The 15,380-nt window shown below is 44.8% G+C and overlaps 1 protein-coding gene and 1 pseudogene across 3 annotated transcripts in view; both read right to left on the bottom strand.

Annotated features, from left to right (window-relative positions):
• Positions 1-455: 455 nt before the first annotated feature.
• The window catches only part of LOC146009240 (alpha-2-macroglobulin-like), a 144,068-nt gene continuing 129,143 nt past the window's right edge, over positions 456-15,380 (bottom strand). For 2 of the 3 annotated variants that reach the window (XM_083149403.1, XM_083149404.1), the window contains 5 exons: positions 11,950-12,040; positions 9,719-9,787; positions 7,540-7,642; positions 2,626-2,667; positions 456-764 (listed from right to left, as the gene is read on the bottom strand). In XM_083149403.1, the coding sequence (XP_083005529.1) occupies positions 715-764; positions 2,626-2,667; positions 7,540-7,642; positions 9,719-9,787; positions 11,950-12,040 (355 nt within the window). In that variant the 3' untranslated portion in view covers positions 456-714. Of the gene's footprint in view, positions 765-2,625; positions 2,668-7,539; positions 7,643-9,718; positions 9,788-11,949; positions 12,041-15,380 lie in introns of those variants that run through there. The other variant, XR_014444627.1, reaches the window with a different exon arrangement.
• LOC146011719 (5S ribosomal RNA) lies at positions 13,487-13,603 on the bottom strand (annotated as a pseudogene).

The following is a 15,380-nucleotide window of genomic DNA, read 5'->3' as shown; positions in this document are numbered from 1 at the left end:
ATCAGAACCTGAGAGCAAGGTTTGCAATGGGTCCCAGCACCAACCTGGGAAAGATTGGGTGGGGTCATGGTTCTCTGCCATCAAGTTTAAAACTATTTGTATCTCCTGACTTCAGTGGCGTAACTACGTTTTGGGCGCCCCCCCACCGTTAAAGGGAGGGCGCAGCCCCCGCGGTGCTATAGTTACGCCACTGCCTGGCTTTAAGCTTACTGACTCTGTGCTTTTATCGCTGGCAGTGACAGGAGCTTCCCAGATTTAATTTTAGCACTACAGTGGACATAATTGACCAAATGTAATCTCTGAGTTCAACAGTCGTGCGGGAAGCCGAACGATCTCGGAGGTTTTTAAAGTGGCAATCATTTACAAGGCATGGTTTTGCATCCTGCACAGGGCCAAACTTGGAGGCTATTACAACTGGTCGATTTACATTACTTTAAACAAAACAAACAAAAAACAATAGAGCAGATCTGTTTATTTACCTTTTACCATAAAAAAGAAGGACTACATGTAGAGTGGCAGGTGCGTTTATTATAATTTTTATACTAAATTTCTATACTAAATAAAAAAATGTATATGAAGGCTTAGCTGCACGGAAAACATGGCTGTAGCAGTAGAAGGAAGGAACAGAGAGAAGTGGTGGTGGTGGTCGGGGGAAACTTGTTAGATGTGTTGCAACAGGCAGTTTATGGTTCCAAGAGCTTGGGGCTCAGGTCCTCATACAGCCAGGCCTTTGTCAGTTTCCATCTTCAATGTCACAGTATTAGCTATAAACCAAAACATACAGTAATATCAGAGTTATAACACTACCACTTTTTCGCCCCAAAAAACAGGCCAGACCAGGGTTAGACTCAGTTTACACTGCACCTTGGACCCAGATTATTACCGGATCAGTCCCTTTTACACACTGAACCCATCAATCCCATCAGGAGGACCTCTGCATACAAAGCCATTCAGCAGCTTTTATTGGTTGGATAACCAAGGTCATGCCATTGGGATGCGATCAAGATCCCGGCGGTTGGAATCCTGGCAGTTGAAATACAGATGCCGGAATCCCGACCGCCACAATTACGACACCTCCGTGGTGTCCAAAACACCTATAGAGGGAGAACAAATAAGTGCGCCGAGTGCAGCGCAGCATTGGGCCTGCAGCTCCTGTTGGAATTGTGGCAGTCGGGATCCAGGTGTTGGTATTTCAACCAACGGGATTCTGACCGCCGGGATCCCATACTGGACCCATGCCATTTACATGGCACCCTTACCTGAATCTGATTCCTGGTTACTCAATCAGGGTTATTTTTTAAGGGAATCTTTTACAATAGGTAGACTCCGCAAAAACCTAGGTTATTTCAGCTGTGGAAAAGGGGTTTTAATTGCAGAATATTTTCAGACATATTGTAAACCTGTTAACAAGGGTGGTTATCAAACTTGATACTCATGATACTCATACTGGCCACTCATGAAATGAGGTTTGTTTGTACTGGTGAATGGTTTAAGCAGACCAGAAACATGGCCTAATAGGTCTGTAATGTCAGCTATTAAGTGAACAGTCTCATTGCAAAATGTACATCTTACTCCGTTAAGTGTTTGAGCAGGAATGGTCAACTCTCAGTGGTTCCATATGCCTCCCCTGAGCAACCATATTGCCCGCGATGGGAGTGTGAATCGGGGATATATTGCCGGGTGCACGCTCCCGTTTTCTCCCCCGTAGTGATCGCTGGTCGCAGGAACATGCTCCTGCACTCCACATTTTTAGGATCACATCAATTAGTATCTTTATCTTATTTTGTATTATAAGTATTACCTTTTACTGTATTTCTGGTATTGTAGTTTCATTGGGGATTATAAGCACAAATACCACTGCTCTGATTCAACAGTTCACTTCCCACCTACCTATTACACATTCTCTTAAGCCCCATACACACGGGGGGATATATCGCTCGCGATGAGCTATATATCGCTCAGTGTCCCGTTTGCATCAGCGTCCAGAGAAGGTCGCTGATGAAAAAACTGCCGGGGGGGATCCCGGCAGTGGAAATCAGCTGGTCGCAGGAGCATGTTCCTGCGACTAGCGATCACTACGGGGGAGAAAACGGGAGCGCGCACCCGGCAATATATCACCGATTCACACTTCCATCGTGGGCAATATGGTCGCTCAGCGACCATATTGCCCACGATATTAGACATAATCGCCCCCGTGTGTACGCACCATAACAGTAGATACCACTTCCTTACTTTCATGACTGTCAACCCTGAGATGCCCATAAAATGCTGGCTGATCCCCTGCTCCAGCCTGGTGTCCGCTCCTGTCCCCTCTGGAGTGAACGGCTCAGTGATAGTGAAACGCGTCAAAGCCATTTGTTCCTGAGGTTTGCACATGCGAATAAATGCGTATGCACAAACCCCAAACATCGGGGAAGTGGCCGAATTCGGGTCTGAATCATACACCTAATTTTCTCCGCTCCCCAACAATCCTTGTTAGATTTATAGACAGGAAATGAAAAATTTACTCATAAACCTTACACATTGCCTAAATTGTATAGGCAACGCACAGTACCCATAAGATACTAAAAATTTAATTTTTTGATTGTAGAAGAAAAACAAAAGCAGCAGCTGAGAGTCTCTTACCAGTACTGCAGGGGGGGCTGTATTCCACTATTGCTTGTTCATCTGCAAGATAAGAATAAAAAACACAGAACGTCAGATGCTTGAAAAGGGTGGCTAACCCTGTAAGCTATTTTAATTTGTCTGGCCACACAGGACATTTTAATCTGCTATACGCATGATACTACTAACCCCAGGCTTGTGATTACTAACCACGCACTAACAAAAGTGGACAGAATTAGTCGCATACGTAAGATAATAAAAGGACATGACATATTTCTCTGAAGCAAATGTTGCCTAAATATACGGCAGATCCATCTTATAAGCATATATATATATATATATATATATATATATATATATATATATATATATATATATATATATATATATATATATATATACACACACACACACACACACACACACACACACATATATATATATATATATATATATATATATATATATATATATATATATATATATAAATATATATATATATAATGACGATTTTCAAAAAAATGAAAACAGGAGGCGGCACTCAAAGAAAACGTGGGTAACTTGTATTAAAGCATAAAAGTGCTAAACTGGTCAGTATACATGGTCAACGGTTTCGGAGCTGACGCCCCTTCCTCAAGACCACTGACACATCAACTTAATCAAACAGAACATAGTAGTGAAGTGCAGAAAACTTGCAATTACGGGGGTGTGCCATGGGGTCTGCCGTGGCCCCCTTGTTTGCAAATGTCTTTATGTTCGCCGAGGAGGAAAGGATGTTCTTGAATTGTACCGAGGTAAACCAGTACCTCTTGGCATACACCCGTTACATAGACGATATCTTTATCCTATGGACGGGTGGTGTCGAGTGGTTGCAGGAACTGATTGGTCACATCAATTCCGTTGACTCTACCATTAGATACACTGCTACTTGCACAGAGGTATCACATTATATGGATGTGTCTATCAGAATCGACATGGGTAGAATTGTCACCGATGTGTATAGCAAGGATGTTGAGCGGAACACCTTTTTGATGGCCACCAGCCATCATCCACCTGCGCTTAAACGCGGACTTCCAATGTCACAGATGATGCGTATCTCTCGCATCATGAGTGACCGTGGGAAATTGGAGTCTCGCCTTGATCAACTGGTTTCTAAATTCATCCAGAGGGGCTATGATGCTAAGATCTTGAACACACAGAAGCAGCATGTATTAAATTTACCTAGAACCCAATATTTATTGCAAAACAGAAGAGGCCACTACCATTCTTCCGTGGACAAGCACGTTTTCTACCGCTAGTCCGGTGATACGCCATGCCACTAACGCCCTTTGGCCTATTATTAAAACAGACCAAGATCTTCCTGGGCTGCGATCTCTGAGACCTTTGGCTGCCTTCAAAAGAGGTTCCAATCTGAAAGATCGATTGATGAGACCGGATATTACCAGCATGGGTGCACCACGACGAGCCAACACTATCTATAAACCTCCAGGCTGTTACAGCTGCTTCTCATGTACTACATGTACCCATATGGTTATCTTCAGATTATTTAAGCATCCTCATTGTGATAAGCAATTTGATATCAGGCATGTTCTTAATTGTAGGTCCATGTATGTTGTCTACATTATAGTTTGCCCCTGCGGGCTATACTATGTGGGACAGACCACCAGATCCTTTCGTGAAAGAATGGGGCTACACCGGTCTGCCATCAGTTTATCCATTGGTGGCAGGGACGTAGACCAACCGGTGGCACGCTATTTTAAAACTATGGGTCACGCCTTGAGTTCTCTCAAATATTATATGATCGATCACGTGCCTGAATCCATGCGGGGGGGGGCAATAGGGCTAAACAATTATTGCTCCTTGAATCACGTTGGATATTCCGGCTGTGCACTATCTGCCCCGGCGGACTTAATGAGAAATTAAACTGGAATAGCTTAATGTAAATATCTAGTTCTGCTTATCTTATATTTTTCTGGTTATATATTGCTTTCTGCTTGCTTTCTTCTTGTGTAATATTTTCATGTCTGCAGGATATGTTTATAACTGTTATTTTTGTGTATGTATAACTTTCCCTCTTGGTCCCGCTAGGTTACCCATGAAGAGGACAGCGGCAGTGAATGTCCCTACATATGGATATGTTTGGTATGTCCTGTGAGGTGGGCGCACACAGCTGCAGTACATCAGCGCAGGTCAGTCTTCTATGGTGTATTGCGCAAGGACTGAGTGGTTATTGTACTTCTGATTGTTGCAGCTCCCTGCGAGCCATTAATGCCGGTTTTCCCTGGTGCTGGTATGTTTGCTCTAGTTAACTTCCTGGCCGATGAGACGCAAGCCTATAGTTGCTTAGCAACGCTGGCTGTGTGGAAGCTACATTTACAGATTCAGGCACCGGGGCAAGTTGCTTTTTCAATAACAGAGTGCCGGCAGTATTGGAAAGATATATATATATATATATATATATATATATATATATATATATGATAGCTATGTGTATTGTAGCCATATTGAGCAATAGTGCTAGGACCTGCAGAAAAGTGGGGTCCCGTGAAGGGGGCTGCAGGCTTAAATGCATTGATCAATTCATGAACCAAATCTCCACTATTTATTATCAGTTAATTTAGTGTGTGCAGAGCCCCTACAATGTCTATATATATATATATATATATATATATATATATATATATATATATATATATATATATATATATATATATATATATATATATATATATATATATAAAACACTGAGCAATCATATGGCCAAGTGGCAGATTTACAATAACTGGAGGATGTTTTAAATAAATTTTTGGTACTTGTTTCCTAGCACGGCCACAATCGCGGGCATCGGGTGTAATTTTTAGTGGTCTGCGACGCGACCGACGCGATGCCCCCGATTTTCCCATTGAAATGCATTGAAAAAAGTCAAAATCGCGTCGGTCGCGTCGTATGCGGCTAAAAAAGGCTTAAATGGTCTAGACGCGATGCCCCCGATTTCCCATAGGAAACAATGTTAAATGCCTCAATTTCACCAAATCATCATAGGGAACAATGGTAAATGGGCCAGAAACCCCCAAAAACACCCCTGAACAGTGAAATGTCCCCCCAAAAGTAGTTTACGCCACCCCACGATCAATGCGAACCCGAAGCGTGGCGAGCGCAGCGAGCCCGCGAGGGGCGGCGGTACGCGTCCTCCGACCTTTTCATACCCCCACTATCCACGTTGGCGTGGAGTTGAGAATAGAATATTGTGGCGAGCGCAGCGAGCCACCGAGCCCGAAGCGTGGCGAGCGCAGCGAGCACCGCGAGGGGACGTGGATACCTTCACAGGTAAACGCGTCCCTTCGCGGGCTTCACAGGTATCCGCGTCCGCTCGCCACGCTTCAGGCTCGGTGGCTCGCTGCGCTCGCCACACTATTCTATTCTCAACTCCACGCCGACGTGGATAGTGGGGGTATGAAAAGGTCGGAGGATGCGTACCGCCGCCCCTCGCGAGCTCGCTGCGCTCGCCACGCTTTGGGTTTGCGTTGATCGTGGGGTGGCGTAAACTACTTTTGGGGGGACATTTCACTGTTCAGGGGTGTTTTTGGGGGTTTCTGGTCCATTTACCATTGTTCCCTATGATGATTTGGGTAAATTGAGCCATTTAACATTGTTTCCTATGGGAAATCGGGGGCATCGCGGGTAAATTGTTGCATTTAACATTGTTCCCTATGGGAAATCGCGGGCATCGCGTCGGTACCATCGCACCCGTTTTTTTAGTGCATGCGATGGCCGCGATGCCCCCGATTTTTACTCACGATGCCCACGATCATGATCGTTGTGGCCGTGCTAGGAAACAAGTACCGAATTTTTTATTGTTGTGTCATTTCATTTTAGAGTGTGGTATATCTATGTTTTTTTAATGTCCATGTCTATCTGGTATACAGTATAAGTGAGGCGGTTAACACCTGGAGAAAATCGCCCACGTCACTGGGTGATTTCCATGGGAACGCCTATAAAATGCTGGGCATTTCCATGGGCATGACTATCCGCCGCCCCCCGCCAGCTGTCTAGGGTGTGTGCACCCGGTGAACAGTCTGTTCGCCATGGCCGCACACAACCAGCATATCCCCATGCGAACTGATCAGAATAAGGGCCATAGTTGTATGCTTGGCAGTAAGGAGGTTTTAGCCGGATGCTACAGAACAGTGCTGACCAGATTTCAGTGTGCTGCACTGTGTGAACACATACCAGCGGCGTAACTACATTTTGGGCGCCCCCCGCCGTTAAAGGGAGGGCGCCCAGCCACCCACCCGCCCCTCCGCCCGCCGCCCCAACCCCAGCAAACCCCCTCATCCCCAGTCTTTACCTGTGTTCAGTACGTACGCGCTGGTCCCGGCTCCCTTCTTCTGCTATGAGGACCACCACAAAATGTCCGCCCCCATACAGCAGACAGTTTCAGAGAACTGTCTGCTAAATGGGGGCGGACATTTTGTGGTGGTCCTCATAGAAGAAGAAGGGAGCCGGGACCAGCGCGTATTACGTACTGTTTGCTGAACACAGGTAAAGACTGGGGATGGGGGGGTTTGCGGGGGTTGGTGCGGCGGGCGGCGGGGTGTAACTATAGCACTGCAGCCCCCAGCGCCCGCACATGCATAGCGCCCCCCCTCTGCGGTCGCGGGGGCTGTGGTGCTATAGTTACGCCACTGACACATACATTCAAATGTCTGTGTTCTCCTTGATATCCAGTCGTCCTGACATCCTGTCCAACCGCATCATCCCGCTGTTGGATCCGGTGGTTGCTGCCCCACCGTGTATTTGTATAAGAGACAGTGTAGAGTCTACTTCCTGCCAAGCGTGTCCCACTGAACGAGACCAGCACAACCGCTATGTGTGGCCCCAGAGTTCCTCCTAAGAAACATGTCATTGTCACATTACTATATGGGGATCATTTACCTGTCTCATAGTAATCGTACACTTTTACGGTTGCTGGTTTTAGATCCTTAACGTCAATATCCCGTGTCACTGCAAATGAATAGTGTTGAGGGCTATGTCCTACCTGAAGGGTTCAAAAATAATATAATGAATAAAAATAGGTTTAACAAGCACCATGAATTGGCGAAGAAGAGGGTGACATGGGGGTCGATTTACAAATGAGGATTTTTATCAAAGCTGATTATTATTGCCGGCTCTTACTGATGAATTTAAAAAAGCAATGGAACTAATTAAATGATGACCCAGGTTTGTTTAGCAGTTATTCCTATAACCATTTGAAAACTCGATAAAAGCCACCAAGTATCAGCAGCTTTGACAAACCACTAATTGACAAACCCCCATGGCAGCCTACTCCGGACGAGCCCCCTTCTCTCTTCCAGGAGAAACGCCGGAAGCAATAGAGTCTGAGCACTAAAGCAGTCAGACCCCACTGCACATGGTGGGATTTCACTCTAGCAGGGCGGTGGCTTAACTGAATGCTGGTCCGAATTAGACCCTGGCCTGCAGAGGAGGCCAATATCTGAAAACTCTATTAACTGAGTGCCAAGTGTATTTGTCAAAATTGGTGTGGAAATTGGCAAGCCAACATTTGTATTCAGCATAATGACCCTTAATGTTACCTTATACAGGAAATAGAATCTTTTTTACATTTTATTATTATTATTCGAATTTATATGATAAATGTGAGTGAGGCTGGCATTTTTAGGGGACATTTTTCACATCTCTCACAGAGATTTTGGCACTCAAATGGTTTAAAAACAGAGTTAATGGTTTTTTTTGCAGTTTCTTACATTTATCTGCTATATTCTAAGGGGTTTATTTACTAAAATGGGAGTTCTATTTCACATTCTGCAACCAATCAGAATCTACTTCTTATCTATTCAGCGCCTTCTAGAAGATAATATATAGAATCTGATTGGTTGCTATGGGCAACATCCCATCTTCAAATGCACTCCCATCTTAGTAAATAAACCCCTAAATCTTTAAAGTTGCAACTAAAAGGAATTAGCACGTGACCCTTTTTCTAACGCCATGTGCGCTGTGTACTAGTGGTGAAAAAGACAATACATACATACATACATTGGCCTTATCAAGGACGGGGACGAATCGGCCTACAGACAAAAAGTGGACCGATTGGCCCGGTGGTGCAGCAGCAACCAACTAGAGCTCAACCCACTCAAAACCGTTGGGATGTAGTGGACATTAGGAAGAAGTCTGTTGGTGTTCCTCCGCTAACAATTGCTGACAGTGTGGTGTCGCTAGTGGACTCCTGTGTGGTGTCGCTAGTGGCTATTCTTCCTTAGGCAACTGAGGAAGTTCAACATCCCACAGAAGCTTCTGCTCCTCTTCCACTCCGCAATTGTGGAGTCTGTACTGTGCTCCTCAATACTGGTCTGGTACGGCTCCGACAGCAAGAGAGACAAATGCAGACTCCAAAAGGTAGTCAGAACTGTGGAGAAGATCATCGGGACGGACATTCCCTCTGTTCAGGACCTGTTACTTTCCAGAGTAAAAAAGCGGGCAACGAAGATATTCAAGGACCAACTACATCCTGGCCATGGCTTGTTTAACCTGCTGCCATCAGGCAGACGCTACAGGGCCATTCCCACCAGGTCCACCAGAAGCCTAAAAAGTTTCTTCCCTCAAGCGGTTCACCTGCTGACACGTGAACATATGAACTCCTCACTGTCTAGTCTGTACATGTTTCCCAACCTGTTTATATTGTTTATTGTTTATACTGTGTCAGTAGCATAACTAGATACATGTGAGCCCCATAGCAAAAGTTTGTAAGTGCCCCTATTTATCACCTAATTCTGAAAAATGTGTACAGCATATGATACTTTGACAGGCAAAGTGGACCCCTCTCAGCTCTGGGCCCCATAGCAGCTACACCCCCTTACACCTATGGTAGTTAAGCCCTTGTGCTGTGTTCTGTTTACTTGTTACCCACCTGGCTGCTGCACAGTAAACTGAAAACAAATTCCTAGTAAACGCAAGTATACCTGGCCAATAAAGCTGATTCTGATTCTATTAAGAGAGGTGAGGTAGACACATCTAACATAGAATAATATGGGTCACACAGCAATAATGCCAGGAGCAGTAAGAGAACTCAGGGTAAGCAGCGATAGAGAATTCAGACCTTATTCAGGTACAAGGTGACAACGTCATTCTGGATGTCGCTTCTTTGTATCAATTTCTCTGTCTCCAGCTGTGAACACAAACAAATGAATACGCTAATACTAATTTGCATATACAGATTATAATAAAATGTAAGGTTATCAAGGCTACTGAGAAGCTACCTCTATTTACCCATCAATTAAAGCTAGATATTTGCCCCTTCATGAACCTAGGTAGGGCTACTACAGCCACTCTGTAGGATCATCTATATATATGGCTAGTGTTTGATTGTGTGTCTCCTAAACACTGCCATCTGTTGGCAGCGAGTGAAACTACATCACATGCACAAACACAGAGGCAATCACAGGGTAGTAGACTAGCTTTCAAAGCACCTGCTTCGAGCGGGCTTACTAGTGTGACCGCCCTACATGGGTTGTGGCCTTGTAGGAAGAGACTACCTTACACCCCAATTACCGTATGCCCCACACAATAATACCCCTAAAACAATATGCCCCAAATATCATTTTGTGCCCCACACAGTAATGCCCCTTACAAATTATACCCCAAAGTTATGCCCCTGACACCATATTATGCCCCACACAATAATAACCCTAACAATTTATACCCCCCAGTTATACCCCTGATATCACATTGTGCCCCACACAGTAATGCCCCTTACAAATTATACCCCACAGTTATGCCCCTGACAGCATAATATGCCCCACACATTAATGCTCCTTACAAATTATGGCACACAGTGACACTACCTACTTTTAAACTACCTACTCACTGTCAAGGGTTGGAGCCTACGATCATCCTGGATTCACTGCAGGCTGCAGAATCTTCCCCCCTTCTTCTGGTAGGTCATTGGTCTCTGCACTACACTCCTATAGAATATATGTTATTAGAGGTCCTACTGGACCCATACTTGCCTGCTTTTGAAAACTGGTTTCAGGGAGATTATAGTTGGTAGTAGAATTTTGTACAGCATCACATTGAGAGGGCGTGTCATGCTCCACCCAAAGGGCGTGTCTAGTTCCATATATGGAGAGATTATGAAAATAGATTGTGAACGTGGCACCTAGAAGCGTGGGTGTGTACTGCTACATCTGAGAGGAATCTTAAATAAAATTACTTATATCCAAATGTAGATGAGCCCCAAAGCAGTTAGTAAGAGCTATGATACTTGCTAAAGGAAAGACACGGATACGTGTCAGGAATTGTCCATGTATAGTGTTTTACACGTGGTTCATATAAATGGCCACACCATGTGCATGTAGCCCTAGGGGTCATTGTGGTTTATCACCAAAGCAGGGAAATTGTGCTGATGATTCAGTGTAAATGTATCTATCTCTCATTCCTCCCCCCCCCCCCCCAAAAAAAAAATGTAACCGCTACATAATGTGGGCTAGGTGACAAGAGAAAGATTGCTAGACTAACGAGGGAGAGAGGGAGATTGCTGCTATTTCAGGGAGTCTCCTGCAGAATGCAGGAGGGTAGGGAATTATGACTGGACCTCTTGCTTGTCTCCTCTGAGGCGGTGGCCATTTTGGATTGCACGGCTTAGAAGGATTAAGCAGCTTTCCCAATATCAGCTGCTTTCAATTTATGCAGCTTTTATCAACCTACAGTATAATCTTCCCAATAGTTATTACAGGTTGAGTCTGCCTTATCCGAAATGCTCGGGACCACGAGCATTCCGGATAAGGGAATTTTCCGTTTTTTGGAATAATTTTTTTTTTAGGCATACTTACCTGCCCCTGGTGGATCCCCGATGGTCCCTCGGCGTTCATGGAGTCCTCCGGTGTTCATGGCAGGCCTTTAGCATCCTCTCCGGCATCTCCAGCGGTCCCAGGAGTGCTTTGCGCGAGTTCCCAGGCGCGCCGGTGACGTCACCGGCACTCGCGCAAAGCACTCCTGGGACCGCTGGAGACGCCGGAGAGGATGTTGAAGGCCTGCCATGGATGCCGGAGGACTTGGTAAGTATTAAAAGAAGGTTAGGGGGGGGGGGGGGGTTGGAATAATTTGGATACGGGATACCCGACCTGTACCTGCACCACTAATGATGTATGCAGAAGCGGCAGCCCCAGACCTGGGTTACTGATACAACATTGTGTACTAGTGGCTTTGTGCTTCTTTCATCTTCCCGGCTAATTACTGAGCGTTTTAGAAATGTGAACCTGGAAGCTAATTGTATAAAATAATAATTTCCAGTGTGTCTCACAGACTGCCAGACACCCATCGCTGACTGACCTCCGCTATGGAGCTCCTCACTGGGGTGTATCCAGACAGCATCTTTATCTCAATAATAGCCATGTTGGAATGTGATCGGGAACCTATGTATCTGCAGGAAGAGGAATAGACAGAGCTGACAGTGAGTTTGGAGGAAGAATAACAATGTATACACTTTCTATTTTGCTGCTTTATGTTGCCTTTAGAAACACTGACTACTGTGCTAAAAAGGATTATACTATGCTGCACAGCATTGGTACAGAACAGTGACTGTTGGATGTAATGGCTGGTACAGTACTGTGAGTATGGAGAGAGATATTGCAGATGGAATTAATAGATGAGAACAGAATTATTTCAAAGCTGTGAATATCAGTACTCACAAAATATGAGGATCCTTGGCATTTAGCCGTGAGCTTACATTTTTTTTTATTAAAAAGCGAATACAAATCTAGGTGGCAATACATCTACAGATCGATTGTCAGATTGGGCTGGTTGGAACAAAATCCTGGTAATGGATGAGAGCAAATGACAGTTGACCATTTGCTTTGAAATGCTGGAAAACTACCAAAAGCGGTCATTCAGATATTAACATGTTTTGTTCCAATCAGCCCAATCTGACAATCGATCTGTAGATGTATGGCCAGCTTAAGCCAATATATCATATGCTTATTGTGTTAGATATACACAGTGCTTATAACAATTTAATTAATTTTTCTATCCATAAAATGCTTAACTATTTGTGATGTAGCTGGACCCCTGAAACAGCTAGACATACAGGCTTCTCTCTCTCTTCTAAGGACCTGATTCAGAGATGTACAGTACACAGGGCCAGTGCAAGGCACCGGAGCGCCCCAGGCGAGGGGGGGTGGGGCGCCCCGGTGCCTACGGGGGGGTACCTGTGGCGCTGTGTGATCTGGCGGCGGGGTCCCTGCAGTGATGCGCGCTATCCGGCAGCCAGGCAGCGGCGGCGCGGGAAGCGCTGATGGGTTTGAAAACTCAATTAAGGTAAGTGTCTTACAAAGAGACATAGGAAGAACAAGAGGGTTTTTGGGGCACACTTGAAATGATACAATGGTGAAAAGAGGATGTACAGATGTGTGACATAAAATCTAACCTTTATTGTTTACACTTAAAATACATATACGTACACGTCAAATTTTGAAAACAAATAACAATGTTAAAATACATAACAGCATGTGTTTTAAACTCTGGAATTTATTTATAATTGTTAATACACAATGCAGCGAAAAGCGAAATTGTAATACAATGACCGTCAAGTGGGCGAAAATGATTTGCAGGGAATTTACCAGGCAATAGATAATTCTTGAGCAAGGCAAAATAATGCAGGATAATCATACAATGCACAGCCAAATTGTGTTAGTTGTGGTATTTTTTTGAGTCTTGCTCTGGACCCTCTATAGATGGTATACAAAAGGTTAAACCTGTATATATCTGTAAGGGTTGCAGGTTATGGTTACTATTGTTAGAGCAGAGTTTGTGGCAGAGAGGAGGGGGGGAATGCTCTTCGTATGCATTCGCTACTTCTGCTGTCTGGATGTTAATACAGCACTGGATATTCCCTGGTGGTCTCCCAAGAGGTACTGATCCAGCCAGTCACTGCTTAGCTGCTGAGTTCAGATGGGATCAGGCGGCACAGCGATGTATGGCAGTATATATCATCAGATGAGAGAGCCTCAAATGGGACTAGGAGCCAGTTGTCACTTCTGCTTTTCCCCCGGTGTCACCCAGGCGAATGAGAGAGTGAGCGAGTCCAGGTGAGAGATGATAGTAGATTGGAATAAATAGAGAGGAAGAAGTGCTGCTCAAGGATTCACGATATATGTACCCACTGCAAGATTTTCGATGGATTTGTGATTACTGTACCAGTAATGGGAAATACTGTGCACAAAACCACATGCAGGGATGAGTGAGGTCTTTATGGATCATGGATCATTGTATGTGCATAATATACTTATTATCAGCAACATACATAATAGCGTATAAATCAAGCATATATCGTAAGAATATCACAACTATCACAGATATTAGAAAGTGGTTCTTTGGTTGCTTGATGTTTATAACACCCTCTTTAGGGGTGATAAGTAACCTGAAGTAACAAGATTTAAGCAGGAGAGGTAAAAGGTGAGTAATACAGGTGTATGGCAACCACCCTCTAGTTGGAGTAGAGAAATATCTGCAGGTGACGGTATTTAGCAGATCAAGTAACGTTAATGCGAGGGGGTTAACCTGTAGGTATCCGTTAGCACTGGATTATCATGTAACCGTTACTAAAGTGCCCAATGCGGTGATGCGCATAACCCTGGGTAACAAAATTAAACAGGAGAGGTGCAAAATAGATAATGCAGATATGTGGCAGTCGCCCACCACTTAGAGTGGGGAGACAGCCGCAGGTGACAATATTGGTGGATCAACTAACAATAGTACACAGGGGCTAACCTGTATAAACCAAATAGCGCTAAATTCTCATATAACGGGTAACTCGTTATGGAGTGCCCAATGAGATGAGGCGCAAATGTCCAGCTCTGTAGCGGTAATAATGCAGTCACAGATAAGACACAGAGTCTCTCCGTGGAGGACAAACAATGTTTCAGGTGCACAATACCTTAGTGTGTCACAGCGGAATTCGGACACAGCAGTACAGTCTCTGGGGAAAGTTCCCCCGGTTTGAGCTGCAACGGCCGCACTCGTCAGAGACGAACTGGAGGAGGGCTCTGGAAATGCCCTGACGTCAGAAGACACGTGTTTCGCCCCGATTGGGCTTGATCACAGTGACGTGTCGGACCGGGGACTCCCTGTCTGTATATGAGAGGGAGGTGAGCCAATCCTGGGTTAAAGATGTGACGGACATAACGATGTCCCAATAAGAGTAGTGGGTGTGTAACAACCGCTGGTATTGTGGCTTGAGCCAAGAGGCTCAATTACTGCTTGTAACTGCAGCTGTGTGGACACTGTTTGTGTCAAATAATCGCACCAATGGGAATTGTGCTATCAGAGTGAGTGTGTTGGTGGGCATGTGGCACCGTTCATGTCCTACTGTCGTGGCTATGGTTAGGATGGCCATATGTGGTGTAGACACGCAGTAGTGTGGACATGGGTTATGTCGACTAATAAGTATAGTGCATGGTAATGCTGTAACGCCGGAAACTAGTTCGCAGCGAGGACAGACTAATTAATTGGTTGAAATGGTCATAGATGGTGTAAACACGCAGTATTGTGGACATGGGTTATGTCGACTATTGGCACCAAAATAGATGGTGTTATTCAGTAGGAGGAGTGGGTCTATTGTTGGAATCTACCAGTGTAGTTTTTGGTGGGGGGATAGAAAACCAAGAGAATAGTAACGCTAATGAGAATAAAATGAGGATGATAATAAAAGTAAGATTGAAAACTCGCCGCACGCTGATTGGCTGAATCTCAGCCAATCAGCATGC

The sequence above is a fragment of the Crinia signifera genome, chromosome 6 (assembly GCF_055691185.1).
Source record: "Crinia signifera chromosome 6, ASM5569118v1, whole genome shotgun sequence".
Classification (NCBI taxonomy): Eukaryota; Metazoa; Chordata; class Amphibia; order Anura; family Myobatrachidae; genus Crinia; species Crinia signifera.
Note: the sequence above shows the minus strand (reverse complement) of the source record. Positions and strands in the feature narration are given on the sequence as shown.